A 16,074-nucleotide genomic window follows, 5' to 3' on the forward strand; every position below is an offset into this window, starting at 1 on the left:
CAACTTAAACTCAGCAAAAATGAAGCAATGTCACACCAAGTCACGGGCTCCATCTAGCAGGATGCGGTGCCGGGAAGCAGACACGAGTTGATGGCAGTCATTCTCAGCTCCTCCAGGAACCTGGGGCTGCTGTACCTGCTCTCATGGAGCCTGCTCACCCCCTGCGGTGTTCAGACTCCATCCCTTCAGTGCCACCTGCACCAGGCTTCGCCTGTTTTTTTTCAACCTTTTTTCTCATCCCACCCTTTCTGCCTCCCCTGATGTCCTTTTGGTATCCCAAGAGAAGCAAGGAACATGGGAGGATGGAGGGAAATGTAAGACTTCTTTCCTTTCCAAAAGGTTGAATGCCTGCTACACCCTTACTGTCCGTCCCTCAATTACAGTGTCCTTTCAGAGAAGCAAAGGGAAATGTTTCAGTTCAGTCAGTTGTAGTTTAGGGGCTTGGGTTTTGTTGCTGGTTTCCCCCCCCCCCCCAAGACTGGTGAAACATCAGATGTAAACTGAGTTACACAGGTGTAATGATTGTATATTTCTGTGAGCTGCCCCTCACCAAAACTAACCAAACTACCACTCCTTTAGGTTAGGAGCTGAGTGCCTCTGTCATACCCACAAAGGAAAAGCAGCAAGTTAAGAAATGTTTTCATCACTTGGGCTGCAAGTGTTGTGAAATCCTTTTCAAACAAAGCATGCCACTGGAAAGAGAGCCCAGCTCTTTTTTTTTTTTTCCTTTTAGGAACAGTTTTACTTCCTGAGGAGTAGTTGATGTTAGTGATTTTCCATTACTCAGTGCCAGTAAGCGATTACTCAATGCTGACCATGAAGAGACAGATGAGTCTTGCTTTAAATCCTACAACACACAAAGAAAACTACCTTGGAAAATGTAGGCTATTCTGTGGTGCTGCTGCCTTAAATTCATGATTCAGGTCCCAGATCTACTCTTACACCGCTGTAGCCAAGCATGTACAAACTGATGCACATAAGTTACACTGAAGAATACTTCTTTCTTTGCAGTGATGAGTAAACTGTAATATTGGTTTAAGTATTTGCCCATGAACACACCTGCAAACCTTACAGAGGCTGCCAGTTTCTTCTGAAAAGCTCCAAGAAGTCAAACCAATACACCTAGTGTTAGTGCCATAAAGCAGCAGTGAAAACAATGGTTTTATTTACACTGTGACATTTAACACTGGTTTCAAACAGGACAATTACATTAGTGAGGTGGTATCATGATAAACACCACAAAAAACAGGTTACAGAAAAGAAATTCTAGTAAGATACACAGGTTTAACATGAGAGCAAGCTGTGGAAAAAAGTATTTGCAGTTTCTGTGAACTGCAACTGTTCACACAGGTGTGTGAAAGAAACATTAAGGGCAGGGAAGAAAAACTTCAAAAGGCAGAGTTAAGGCTCTTATTTGCAAGTCATCTTGCTACTGGAAGCATATTGAAGTTACTTTCTCCAAACAGGATGCAGCGTGGGGCCTTACCCCTGTGCATGAAGCTTTACAATTATGATGCTGTGGAACTCAGCCTCCATATTATTAAGGGCTGCATGTGTTGTCCTTCCTCTTTACTGTATGAATGAGCTTTTACCATAGGCTCCTCAAGATGAAGACATGCATGCAACCTGAGTCCCCATCTAATGTAAAAAGAGAAAAGGCATATCCCCCTCCAGGGGACTATACTTTGTATCTCCAGAACAGAAGGAAATCAGATATCCCTTTGTAAAAGAAGCTATATAGAGTATATGTAGTTACTGCAAAGTAAGCTTGCCTATTTTAGCTTTTAAAACTCATGAAGGCATAAAGCTGGATGAAATCAAGTAAACCAGGCTTTCAGTTAAAAGTGGTGCCAGGCGCATCGGGTTGCACTTTAGGTGAGCAAGATGAGGGAGCACAAACAAGTTTTGCTGATGAAGAGAACAAAGCCTTTACTAACACCCATAACTTAAACCAGCACAAGTTCCAAAATGGCATTTAAATTGGTAGCACCAAAAAAGGGAGATCACCCAGACAAGACAAAATAAGTGACTGATGAAAGGATGTTCTGAGGTTCATTCAAAACCATCTTCCTGCATTTATGTATACTGTACCTCCCTCAACACTACATACCCATTTCAACCAGGATTTTGGAAGCCATTACAGAAAAGTTTTCACTGGAAGTTAGCAGAGCCTTTTTTGTTTATTAAACAAAATGCTTTGTAGGCATTGTAGCCTAGACAGCTGAGCACCAGAATGAAAATGAGGTCTTGAAAGACCAAAATGTGGGTGACAGGAGGGCAAGACATAAGCTTATATAAAAGCTGCTTCTGATGGATTCTGCTTTAATTGCAGGTGCCAAGTACCCAATTGTACTTATCACAAAGTACAAGTCATCTCTTTTACGGCCTTGCAGAAGACATCTGCATTACCCGTACACATTGGTCAAATTCTCCATATTGAAAAATTAGCATCACTACACTGGACCAAACAGTGCTCAAATATTTCTTGTGAAAAGATGGTATTAATCCTGATTCAGGCCCTTATTGAACCAAATATCCCACAGTGGACAACCCTGTGGAGAGAAGAGAGTTGGGAACGGCACGCTACAACACCCAGTTAGTACAACTCACAGGTATCTTCGGCAATGCATCCATTCCAGTTAATTACTCTTGTATAAATCTTCCAAAGAACAGCATCCTATTACCTGTTTCATTCTCAATCTCTCTGGGATTTCATGAAAGCTCACACTTGAGAAGGCATGTAACTGTAAAATAACTTTCATTCCTTTATTCAAACTTCACATGTACAGTGGACAAAAAGACATTTTAAAACAGGTCCATATAATTATATGGATTTTTGCAACATATCAAATTCAGATCAAAATTAAGATATACACTATATTTCATAACCAAGCTAAAGCTTAAGTGTATACTTCATTTGTGTAATAAAACCCAGAAACTATTCTGAATACTGGAACATTCACCAGTCAGATTTCACCAAGTGGAAAGTTGTTTACAGCAATTTGCAGGTTCAGAATCCCTCTTTATAGGGACTGTACAACCACACTGTAGGCAAGTATCTGAGTTAAGGAGTTTCCCTTCTATTTTTCCAAAGAGCCTTCACTTTACAAAACCAGCTGCTGTCAATTGCAATGGATATAGGAAGATTTAGACCAGCAGTTTTCAGTATGCAGGTTGCCAACCCCAGAAGAGATCAGCAGCAGTTATCTTTATATAAAGAACAACCAGAGCCTAAACTCAGCTCATCTTCACAGTCCTGATGTGGTTTTGCTTATAGTTGGGTGTTTTTTCCTCAGATCCTAGTAGCAAAAGCACTCTTCATGCAACTGGAAAGGACCAAAAGTTTGAAACAAGAGCCAGAAGAGTGACAGTATATGTGGTTTTAAGAGAAAAGCTGGAGGGAACATCCACATTCTCAAGATAACCCAAAGAAAGCGCCACAGAACATCCAGTCCCGATGGAAGAGATAATGACAGTTAAATGCAAAGTTCAAGTTAGCACATTTCCAGTGTAAAAACATTCCCTCCACCAGATGTTAGTACTGCCTTAGTCAGAAATAACAACCAATTCTGAACACCACTCAAAAAATAATACAGTTCCTCTAAAGATGGGGAAAATACAGGTGATAACGTACTGAAATCTAAATTAACAGGTCCGCACTTTACAAAAAAGCTGTAAGACTTAAATAATCCCTTTTTAAACTGCATAACACATCTGATAAATAGCTTGCATGTTAATCTGATATATGCTGTACCGTTTAGCTCTTGAATCCAAAACCTTTCCTTAAGAGACATCACTCCTAGAACACCGTCAAATAAATAGTGAAAACCCAAAAGATGCTGTTTGAAAGCGTGAAGAGTTAACAGTACATTACGCAAGATAATCAGCGTTATACGTACAGGGAATGCCATTCTGGCTGAACAGATTATGAAGCAGTATTCTCCATGAAATACTAGGCACAAGAACAAATCAATTAGACAGGTTTTTTTCTGCCCAAGAGACAAGTCTAAAATAAACATTCTTGGCAATACAACATTGTAACTGATATGCTTCTCAATATTTAAGAGCCTTAATAGCGAAAATTGTGAAGCGGTGTTTATATTTGTGTCCTTGACAAGCAGTTACAGTTCTGGACAGATTTCTTCTATGCTGTGTGCTCTACTTTCCAGCTGGTCACGAGTAGCATGTGCTGCATAAGGAAGATTACACACAAAAAAATAAAACAGGTAATTCTTCACACTCACTGCATACTTTCGTAACACACACAAATACCCTCCTGAAATAGTCTTTACTTCTCCATGGGTAATGTTTCCCAAGCCATCTTAGCAACGTACAAGCTTTTCGTCTGAGAACACAGAAACTTCTAGAATAGTTATTTCACCCTTATGTTCCAAGGGGACGGCTAACAGCATTGTTCAGCATAGCGAGCACTGAATGCTCACCACCCCTGGTACTGGGGGGACGGCTTAAACCCTCAATCTGCAAAACTAACACAGCGGGTTCCTGAAACACAAGCAAGCATAGTGCTTTTCAGGACAAATTTCAGTTCCAGATAAGACACTTTAAACAAGCTTATAAAAGAGCAAACAGAGTCTATTGTATTTTTCAGGAAGTTGTTAAACTCATGGTTTTGAGCCAAAGAACATCAGTAAATCAGAGAAAGCTCCTTCTCCTTAGTGCGTATGAAAAAGCCCACCTATATATATGTGTGTGTATATATATATATATATATATAATGGGCACCTCAAAAAGTCAGTGGCATAAAGCAAAGATCAAAGAAAACCACATCCAGATTACAATAATCTCTAAAAAAGGTCAGTTAGGCTTGCGCATGAGTTACGCTTGGTGTAACAAGTGCGGTTTAACAAGCGTGTAACATAGCTAACAAGTGAAACTCATGAGTGTATGCTCCCAGACTTCTCACTTCAGTAATCTTCAGGGTGATGCCCACCCTGGTTAAGAAAACACAATGTATTCTGTATCTCCCAAAGGCCAAAAGGGCGCACACAGTCATCTAAGAGCTAAATTGAGGAGCAGTATCTGAGCAGTGCTATTATAGCAATAACTGCTCAACGAACCATAGAGAGGGAGCAATAGTTTTACTGCTTGTCAAATGAACTTCTATCGATCACACCCTTGCAGCTGATACTTTTGTGTAGCAGAATTAAAGACCGATCTGCACTGAAATCATCATGCTTAAATTTACCTACATTGGGCATCTTCAGTGATTTCGAATAGAATTTCTAAAGGAAAAGTGTTTATGGAGAGGAACAAAGGTCACTTTTGCCATTTATGCCATTTGCAGAGTAATAAATAGGGAGTAGCCAAAAAAAAAAATCCAGAGAAGCTGAAATGCTAAAGCAAGCAATCCTAATGCAGTCTATTACAACTTCAGCTTTCTTTTCCACCAAAATGCTTGGGTGCTAGAACCCATGCACATGGGATAAGGTACAGTTACTTGAGGCAAAAAGGAATGACCTATACAGTTAAAACATTTGGTAGCCCAAGGTAAAAACGGGCAAAAATATGAAAACAGTTCTCACCATTACTGACTGGACTGGCCATCTTCATTTCAATCAGCAAGAAATCTCAGTCTGTAACCAGAAGTGCAACTTACATTAGCAGATCTCGTGGTAGCTGACAGAAACTTAACACCTGCCCTAAGACTTTAGACCTTTCTTCAAAAGGAGAGTGTACAGATTAGAAGAGTACTGTTAGTTTTACTCACATACAAACCAGACAGGATTAGAGTGTGGAAAGGAACATCAGATAAGAGAAGCACAGGACCTTTAAGGATCTTCATGAACAAAAAAAAAAAAAAAAAAAATTTCAAAGTGAGAAAAGGGCCATAAACTGCCTGAAAAACAACCCAGGAGCTAGCAGGGCCCTACAGTCACAACAGACAGCTAGGAAACACCTCTTATGTCACATCTTGTCCTAGAACAACCATCATAAATCATGCTATTCCACTGGAATAGAAAGACACTCCATGCCAGCTCCTGCTTACACAGATTGACAGACTCAGACATAACAGGAGACTGGTGGCCACATCATCAGATGATCTCCAACTTCAGAAGAAGAGAGGTTGAATGGAAGAAATTATCAAAATGTAGCCACAATACAACGTGCAGAAAGACAGACAATTCCTCTGCAGTTAAGCATCAGAGCTGTTAGTTTAACAGAGCAAAGCCAAAATAAGCCATCACCAAAACCAGGTCCTGCACCACCCAGTAATAAACTGAATAAAGAAAATCCTCCTTTTCTGCTCTGTAAGAAAGCATTTCAAAACACTATTTGAAGTCGCACAGCTCTCTGAAGAGCTCATCCAGATGAATAATGTTTCCACACACTTAAACCTAACAGGGAACTTTCAGGAACAAGAATATTAACAGCATTTTAATCCATTTCCATGAAGGAAACAAACAAACTGAAATACTGGTTTAAATACCCAATTGCTTAATATGATCAAAAGCATAGCATGACCAAACGCACAGACTAGCAAAAAAACCCCAAGTAGCGAGTGTTAAAACCAGCTACTTGAGGAAACGATCAGTAGCTGACATCTGTTTGATTAAGATGTGTAAATAAGAGGATTTGTCTGTGCCTTCAGAATACAGATGAGAGTGATAAAGAGATGTCATCTTAAAAAAGTTATTTCGGTAAACTTTGACATTACTTTAATATAACTGTGTTGCTGAACATTTATCATCAGTGTAGCAATTTCTTAAAACGTGGGCCGTGGCAGAAGACAGAAAGGTTTATTAACAGTTTTATCCATATTCATCATCCTCTGACTAACCCTGCCACAAAGAATGATCAGTCTGAGGGCATTCAATTCACCAGCTGCTACAAAAGGAAGAACAGTATTTGACCTCAGAGGAATGATCAGGTACAGAGATCAAAAGCAATGATAGCTGATAGAGACATTAGGAGATAAAGAAACATCAGAGTTTAAGCAGAATGATAGAAAACAAAAGTGAAGAACTGAAAACTACATCAGATTAATGGCAAGTATTTCTATATGCCCTGTTGTGGAGGTGAACTAGTTAGTTAACAGGTTAATAAACTGGCTAGCGGTTATGTTTATAGAATCTATTGGCCATGAGCAGTCTAAAATTGATAATTACCAGTGGTGGCTCTGAAGCTGGTTATGAAGGAAGGTGGAATGGACTTCAACAATAGAGATGGAAAAATGCTGCAAAGGTGTGCCTTCTTTCCACTGGTGAATGCAGCTGGCGAGCGGAGTTGCCTCTGTTTTACAGCAGAGTGCAGGATGGCAGCTTCAAGCCATGGAGAAAGGTCATAAGGTTGCCTATTGGAGCCCTCCTTTCCCCTGGAGAGTGAAGTTCTAGTAAATAGCCATTCTAAGGCATATATTAAGTTACTGGATAAAGTCAGTCCATTATTAGTGGGTCTCAGACACATACCAAATGACCCTTTCGGAGCATTTATGAAGGCATTAGCCCTCCTGTAATTAGTAATGGGACTAAAATGTGCAACCCACAGAACTTGAACACACGCAACTTTGCAAATATCCTTTTTATAGTGTGGAATTTATTCTAGTTTTAGAAGAGACCCTAGTTCATATGGTTATGAAAAGCAAGTGTGAACCAAGTTAAACCCATGCAGCATCTTCCCAAGTCTGCAGACCGTGCTAACATCACATAGCTTTGCCAAGCACCAGATGAATGAGGCTTACAGACTTCATTGCCACTAGTCTCATGAGCAACAGATGTCTATTTTTTTAGTGCCAAAAACTTGTTCAAAGTGCTGTTAAACACAGAGGCGGTGAACACAGGGTAGTGAACAGCTGTAATGATTCAACAGAAGGCCACCACAAAAAAAACCCACAAAAACAAACAAACAAATAAAACCCCCACACCACAAAGACTTTCATTATACAGTCTACCCTTTTCACCCAGAGAGAAGCTTAAAATATGGAAGAGAAGGTGTCAAGCTCTAGTTTTAGGAGTTTCCTATCAAGAGACAGTCCTGCAGCAGGTTCCAAAAGGGCTCCCAGCTAAAATCTCTGACCTTCTTCCAGCAGCTGCACTAAAAGCAAAGCTGAACTAAAAGCAAAGCTGAGGGTCTTATCCTATGCTATAGAAAAGAACATTACTGCTTAAGGACAAGAGCATACCAAAGTCCTAACAGCAGTTTTACATTACAGTAAGACAGGCAGTTCTTATGTAGGAACTTGATAGGAAACTACTCTCAACAGGGAGGAAGCATTCATGCTAGTTTCCCACTGCTGCCTACAGGATGGTTTGGGAGCAGAACAGGAACTGAACCACAACGTAAGGCCAGGCTCCCCTGTGTGGCCACAGCTTTAAGTGCTCCATACAAGGCAGCTCTTCCTTTAAAAACGAAGCTGGCAATTTCACGACCAAGAGAGAGTTATGTTGGGGAAGATAGTAGGAAGCAGAGATGTTCGCTCTTCTGTTATGTCACAGCAAACAAAAGCTCACACCCTATTTAGCAATACTGATGTTTTTGGTACCATGCTACAAATATACCTACCCAGACAGCATGCAGTATTGCACATGGAGTGTTCCATACATACTGTACCCTTTCTGTTCATTCTCACACTTAAGTGTGTCCACTTCCCAATAGCTGAAAGGACCACTAAAACACATTTTTTGATTAACTGGCAGCTCACCATGTTCGGCTACTTCTGTATTCATTGTTTCTACATCTGCAGCATCATCCATCTCTTCATCCTCATCATCATCGTCCTCTTCACCTTGTAGTTCTTTTGCAATGAGCTGTCTTGCCAGTTTGATGTTTCGCCCTTCATTGTAGTGCATTTTTCTCTTCATTTCAAACTGTTTCTTTTTCTCTGTTGACAAACAAATGCAAATGCTTATTTATTCCCTTAAAAAAAAAAAAAATCAATCAGCTTATTTTCTCTTCAGAGAGGCACTAACTGCTTCCTAGGTCAAATTTATTATTACCTTGAAATTCCACTGATTACATGATTAAACAATCCCTGAACGAAAGTTATTTTCTTCAAGCAGTGGAGCATTCTTTTGAATGAGTCTGACTTATAAAAAGGCCAGTAATTAATGGACCAGAAAGGCTGAAGCACTTGTAAAAGAACCCGGCTCAAGAAAGAGCAAGTCTGAACCAAGAGAAGCACATAGTAACAGCAAACAAAATTCCGAAGTTCCACAAGCTTTGTTTCCAAGTAAACTTAAGGACAAATTAAACATACTGATGGGATAGAAGATGAACTTTTGCAGATGTCCAACTTGACTCCTGGCTAGCTACCAGAGGCCAGTTATGAGAGGTATTTACCACATGTAGAAGAAAATATTTTCCACTGTCTCCATGGCCTGAAGCCTAACTTTGCTCCACATATTAAACAGTATCAAGTCTAACAGTAACGCATAAAAATTAAACTGAACTTAGCTTTTTGGCAGCCCCAACACTGTGGGGGTTTTTTCCCCTTCCTTTAGAATAGTAAGGTTACACAATAAAAGTTGGGGCCGGGAAAGATGAGAAGCTAGAGATAGATAATACAAGCCTGAAACCTTAGAAGTATTATTTCTGACTGTTTCCTCAAAATGTTCTAGCCCAAGCTAACACAAAACATCTCTTTTGAAGATGTGACCTGCTTCAGAACAAATGTAGATTTCCTGCTGGATTCATCAACCAGTTGTTTTGAAAACAACAGAAATATCATCTGTATGTTTGCAAGCAATTAGCAGCATCTTAATTGTGGCAGTACTCATTAAATTATTAAGTCTACCTGAAACACGTTTGGAATAGGAACTACTCCCTCACCCCAAAACTGTAAGAGCTGCTTATTTGACAAGTCCATGTTTCTTAAGAGGAACTCCCACACCTTAAGCTTGTATACAAAAGGGCAGCCAGTAACAGCAAAACTCCTGTTTATTGTGTAGATCCCAAACCAAATGGTCCTGATTAGAAACAAGCAGCATGTTTGCTCAATCTCTCTTTTCAAAATCACAACATTTTTCTGATAGTGCTTCTTCCCAAATATATTTACCCAAAATCTGAAATTATTTATAGGACAAAAACAAAACAAAGGAAACAACTTATGCCTACCTCGTTCTTCAGGTGTTAATTCCTCATCCTCTTCCTCTTCCTCACTGCTTTCCTCTTGCTTTGCCATAATCTTGGGTCCCTTACCTTCAGCTGCAGCTGCCAGTCTACAAAAATCATGCAAAACAAAATGCTAAACCAGCAAGTTTTTCACATACACTATATTGCAGAGCACTCGGCTTTGTTCATTATTTTTGCAATAACTAACTACCTGCGAGAAGTCTGAAGTACCAGTAGCACTATAAAACACCGAAAACTACTAGATTTGTCAATAGCAAAAGTTGGACTTAAAAGAAACTAGCAACAGCTTTCCATAAAGAAAAAATACTCCAGGAAAGAGAAAATTCTCTTAAAAATTAGTCAATTTTCTATGACAATACTTACTTTTTACTCAACACATCTGGTCTTACGGGCTCATTTGCTTCTGTATCACTCACTGCATCCTCATCATCTTCTCCTACCATGCTTGGAGGGCAAACAAAAAGTAGCCTTTATCAATAATTTGCTGCTTAAAATTTGCTTGATAAAACAGTGAAAACCTCACGACACTCCATTAGAACACTCCTTCAGTACTTTCAAAACTTTCAAATCTAATCTAAATATCAATACAACTTTATATTCTACTACAGAGATGTTAACTGAAAAAAAAAAACCAAACAATACAAGTCAGACACTTACACAATTCAAAGCATAAAGCCTGCTAGACAAAAGCCTCCTAAAAATTGACTTTGTCCTTTCTGACAATCTTCCTCGATAGCTATAAGCCTTATTTAGAAGCTTTTTAAATCTGAATGTTGTATATATCCAGTAGGCAGGCATATTCTATCAGGCAATCAGCTGTAATAAATATTACATTATCCACAAAGTCAATTTTGTTGTAAAACTACTATGTCTCCTGCCCTCATTTAGGGCAGCAGTTTAGCAAGCCTACCTGCGATAAGGAGTAGCTGGCTCATCTATTTTCATCAAGCCATAATCTTTCCCTGCTGGGTGGTACGTAGCTATGATGTTCATTTCATCCCACTTCTGAGATTTTTTACTGAAATAAGAAAACAAAGTCAAATTTTCTTTTAGTCTAAAAATAGTTAGTTCTGTTTGACCATAGGAGAAACGTTTAGAACATATTTTGACCTCCACTGCATACTAAGCACACAGAATATTGTTATGACACACAGGTACATTCAAAGAATGGCTGTTAAATACTGTTCTGCATATACTTTAGTTAAGTCATGACAAAGTATTGATGCAACTGAATTTCCCTGGAAATCCACAATAGCTAAATAAACTCAGTGATCCATAAATGTATTCTTATTTATATAGTTCAAGAGACTATTGGTCCCATTCAATCATTGCCTCGTTAGCTGTCTACTCTTGGTACAAGTTAGTGTAAAATCATTCTTCCTCTTGTTATAACCCGCAACACCTCAACAAAACCAAAAACTCCCACCCCACCTCTGCTCAGTGGATGAGCTATGAGTAAAACTGCTATATAAATAATATCAACCAACAAACAACTTCCTGCAGTAAAATAAATAGCACTGAAATAAGCTGGTTATTAGTACTACTTTTGTCATCCAAAATTGGAATAATAAACCAAAACTGATTCACTGCTGTAATTAAACCGAGGGAGTTTCACATTTTACACAGACAGGCACCAGTGATGTTACGTTATTTAGAATTTCCTCAGCTAATCAGAGAATGCACCATTTCATGTACATTTGCAGAAACAAAAGCCCACCCGGACTCACAAAACATAAGTCACAAGGAAAACAACTGCCTTGTGACCAGAGTCACCCCTCTGCTGATTTAAAAGCCACATGCAAGGTGGTCTTTTCCTTAGACTAAATCAAGCCATTTAACTTGAGAATAGTAAAATAATGCCACTAGTTAATATTTCCTTACACATTAGCATATTAACATATTTCAAATTATTACTTTAAGGAAGCCATTGTTACAGTGCGTTGTTGTTTGAGAGTTGGGTTATTTTGGGCTTGTTGTTTTTTTTTGGGGGGGGTTTGTTTGTGGGTTTTTTTTGGGGGGGACATAGTTGGCTAGAGGCCTAACTGAACTACTCTTATTTAAATACAAACCATTCCAACAACAAATTTGAAATATAAATTCAATCTCAGTAACACGACTGTTCTTGAGCAGAATGCTATCTGTAAAACAAAACTGACGAAGCAAAATTCCAAGTACAAACTAAATTTTGTATTTATGGAAAGCATAATTACTTTCCAAATTATGGACTGCATAATACAGTAGGGGGAAAAAACACAATCCAAACCTAAAGGGATTAAAAAAAAAAACAGATGTGGGAGTTGATGCTGAATCCTGTATGCTAGAGTCTTATATTCCAGAAATGAATACACATTAAGTGAGCTTAATCCCCTTAGCATATAGCAACCAATGCCACGCTCTCATGTTTGAGGCTTCTATGTAATCATTTTGTTCTAACACAAGGACTGCAACCTAAGCAGGCAACACGTGAGTCAGATTGCTTGCTCTGGCAGGGTGGAGAGTCATGAGCTTCATGATGACAAAGCGAGAGTTCTACTTTAGGAATGCCAGCAATTCAAACCTATCTATTCAGGAGCTGAAAAGTCACCAGTTAAAACATCAGCTAAACACCTGCTTAAAATTCACCTATGACTAACACGATATGATCATACAGTTACACAGGCGGCGCATGAAAATTTTTACTAGCCATAGCAGTTGGACAATGGCATGCAGCTCCTGTGAAGAGACAGAGCTTAGTTGAAGAGGAAATACGACAGATTGGAGAAACTCCCATCACATGCCGTACGCTCGCCACAGTTGTCCAGAGCACATCACGGTTTATTGCCTGGACTCACAACTTAATACCTTGTAAGAATACTGGCAATCTCTGAAGAATATTTTTGGCTGCTCTCTAAATTACCCTACAGTTAGCAGTTCAGTAACTTACACACACAAGACCGAGGAACCTTTTAGTGGTTTAAGTTTTTCACACTTATTTCTTTCAGCTCTGATTCCAACACTAAAAGCCTTGGCTGAGGAACACCTCCCAGAGCACAATTTAAAATTCAGATAGGAAAAAAATACCCTCATCACTAGTGGCAAACAGACAAACATGTCATTTCACCCCTCCATGTAAAAAGCCATCACAGGAGAGTGACTAAGTACTCTAAAAACCCACACTTCCCTTGACTGTGATTTGGCATGCTTAGGCATGCTTGAGCAGCATAACATTAATGACAGAACTTCGGACCATCACAGGAAAATGCTTCCTGACACCCTTTCAGATACAGAAACAGGAAATCTAATCTTCCTTAGGAAAATGAGTTTTGAAAAAATCTCAGGCGTGCTCATTTGTATTATCTCACATCTTTAAATATACATAACAGTGCGGTATTTTGACATGACACCTTGACAGGCAAAAAGTTTCTGCAGCAGTATTACTCACAGGAACACCTCTCACACCTCACTTACTCCTACCATAAAAGAATCTTCTCTTGTCTGTTCCAACACATGTACTTTGGGTTTTTTTACAGTTCCTTTGTAAAAGGATCAAATTGGTCACAAGCTCTTACCGGAGCCTTAAGGCAAAAAATACTTTATACAAGAAATGACAAGAATGTGTCTACCATTAGACCACAATCTCAGCTTTTAGGATGCAGTTCCAGTGGTGTCCCAATTTCACAAGTTGGCTCTCGCACCATATTTTCATTGAGGAAGTTTTCCAAAGAATTTTGCCATCACTAATAACAGTGCAAAGTCAGTAATGATGCAAATACATGACAGCTCTACTGAACACTGTGCTTTGAAAGATGACAGCTGACACAACGAGCTCTTTCATCTGCAGCTATTTTTGAAGCTATTTAGACCTGAATTTCAGTATTAGAAATAAGCAGAGACTGCTGCTAGAGGTGCATGAAGAAAACAGGTACTGGAATTTATAAAGCAGTTTTTAATCTTTGAGGAAACTCACAGCTATACCACTTATCATTCCTTTAAGTAAAACATTATTTTGCTGAAGTCAGAAATAACACTGGCTTAATGAAGCATTGCCAACCACAAATAATACCTACACACAAACCTAAATACCCTATACTTGATGTTTCCAGGAAATCTAATGCAGCCCATGACGTTTAGACAATATCCTTTAAGCTGCAAGGCAATTTCAAAATTAATCTAATTGACTTTATTGACTCACATTGGTAAACAGGAGACAAACCTGGACTTCTGCCCTCTTACCAGCATGCAAGAAATTATTTGTACTGTAACCAATATACCATATACTCAGCTCACCAGTTTGTACTTTAATTTCCCATCTTTCTTCAAGATGGTACAAAAGAGACAGCAGAAAATGGAACAGAGGCTACCAACAGCCAGTTTTACTTTATGTCTGGTGTGGCAGTAAACACCTTGTGCTACACTATATTAAAACTAAAGGGGGGGGGTAAGAATCACAGTGTTTGTGTAGCACACTGCTACTTACAATCACCTCCTTCAAAAACATCATCTCATTCTTCAGTTGCAGTAATTTCTCACTGGAAAGCAGGAGCAGCTGACACAGGCAACACAGTAAACCAAATACTTTTAATTCTTGCTTTGCTGACTTTAGACTTTATTCATGACTTAGGCAAAGAGGAGATGAATGTTACCATATTATAAAAAAAACCCATAACTGCACATCCATTTTATCATTATTTCCCTCCTTGCAACACTGAGCAATGTCACAAATAAATATAAATGACAAAGGCAATTTTTTAGAGTTCTTGTCAAACCCTGGGCATCACAATGTGAAGGAGTCTCAGAGCAATGTTGGGCAGTGCCTACTGGGTGCTAACACCAAGAAAAGCACTAGAATTCTTACTGTCGAGGACAGCTACTTGGCTGGCTGAAGACCACTTCCTGGGTATTGGGACTAATTCAGCATGTTACAATTAAACCAAGACCTTCTTGTCACTCACAAACCACATGGACGGTGCCTATTCTCAAGTGTGAGATCTTTACAGATTAATCCGGCACCACCAAAAATACTTCTTACTTACGTTTCAACCCAGAGGTCTTCTCCCCAGGGACATGCTTCTGCTTACAGAGAAATAAGCTGCCTTTGAGAATAAACCTGCCATGGCAAAGCGTTATCTCTCGAGTGGTAAACTGTCCTCGTAGCATTGGTAAAACTTTTTTGTTCATCTTTCCGATCGAGCGTTTAAAAACGATACTATTTCTGCCAGGGTTTCACGAACAGCAAAGTATCACAGCAGCTCCCTCAGCCGCCACTCCCCCACTTTAAGCAACAAGAGCTAGGACGGAGCTCCCTGCCCTCCCTGCAGCAGCCCTTGCTCTCCCCGCCTAGGCACGCCCGTTGTGAACACGACCCCGCTGCAGGCAGTACCCCAGCCTCGGCGGGGGGCCTGCCGACGTGCGGAATGCTGCTGCAGGGCCGCGGTGCACAGGCAGCACCCGGGCACGACCCACTGACCCGCTTACCGCGTTACTGCCCAGCAGCACCCCTCGGCACCGGGAGCCCCCAAGCGGGGCACGCCAGCCGGCAGGGCCCGCTCCGCTCCCGAGCGGGAGGCGCTGCAGAGGACCGCCGCCGCTGCCTCACCAGCACCGAGGCCCCGCGGGGCTCAGCGCGGCTCTCACCCGTGTTCGTCTTCGTCGCGGGCCGAGCTGACCCGTCGCGCCCCGGAGGCCGCTCCATCCACCTGTGCTTTGCTGCCGTTCTTCTTCAGGATACCCTTGATGGGCGCGCTGTCCGCCGAGCCCGACGCCGAGCGGCCCGACGCCGAAGCGCCCGACTCCGAGGGCTCGTCCATCACCCCTCCGCCCGACCGCTTCCGGCCTCCTCCGCCGCCGCTGCCTCCGCCTCAACTAACGCCTCCCTACGGCGCGTCAGAACGGCCGGCGCGGGAAAGAGGCCCTATGCCGCCGCCGGGACCGCGCCCCCTGGCGGCAGGAGGACCGCCATACCCCTTCCTCCGGGATGCTGTGCGCATGCGCGAGCGGGGCTACCGG

The 16,074-nt window shown here is 40.8% G+C and overlaps 1 protein-coding gene across 2 annotated transcripts; it reads right to left on the minus strand.

Annotated features, from left to right (window-relative positions):
- Positions 1-4,100: 4,100 nt before the first annotated feature.
- PPP1R2 (protein phosphatase 1 regulatory inhibitor subunit 2) lies at positions 4,101-15,949 on the minus strand. 2 transcript variants are annotated; one of them, XR_010611569.1, is made up of 8 exons: positions 15,703-15,949; positions 11,000-11,107; positions 10,453-10,533; positions 10,072-10,175; positions 8,660-8,839; positions 7,128-7,333; positions 5,544-5,594; positions 4,101-4,189 (listed from the first exon to the last, which is right to left on the minus strand). XR_010611569.1 is itself a non-coding variant. In XM_065674860.1 (7 exons), the coding sequence occupies exons 1-6, from the start codon at positions 15,873-15,875 to the stop codon at positions 5,590-5,592; spliced, it is 651 nt and encodes a 216-aa protein (XP_065530932.1). In that variant the 5' UTR covers positions 15,876-15,946; the 3' UTR covers positions 4,101-4,189; positions 5,544-5,589. The 2 variants fall into 2 exon arrangements, 1 of the variants encoding a protein (XP_065530932.1); XM_065674860.1 differs by lacking the exon at positions 7,128-7,333 and having other exon boundaries at positions 15,703-15,946.
- Positions 15,950-16,074: the final 125 nt, after the last annotated feature.

Source organism: Lathamus discolor, chromosome 3 (assembly GCF_037157495.1).
Source record: "Lathamus discolor isolate bLatDis1 chromosome 3, bLatDis1.hap1, whole genome shotgun sequence".
NCBI classification, from domain to species: domain Eukaryota; kingdom Metazoa; phylum Chordata; class Aves; order Psittaciformes; family Psittacidae; genus Lathamus; species Lathamus discolor.

What these genes read in the sequence shown, in the direction of transcription:
- PPP1R2 (XM_065674860.1), bottom strand. Translation starts at nt 15,875, where the DNA reads ATGGACGAGCCCTCGGAGTCGGGCGCTTCGGCGTCGGGCCGCTCGGCG. An exon ending in CGCGACGAAGACGAACACGG is followed by an intron (nt 11,108 to 15,702) that starts GTGAGAGCCGCG and finishes TTCTTATTTCAG; the next exon opens with TAAAAAATCTCAGAAGTGGG. An exon ending in CCAGCTACTCCTTATCGCAG is followed by an intron (nt 10,534 to 10,999) that starts GTAGGCTTGCTA and finishes TTGCCCTCCAAG; the next exon opens with CATGGTAGGAGAAGATGATG.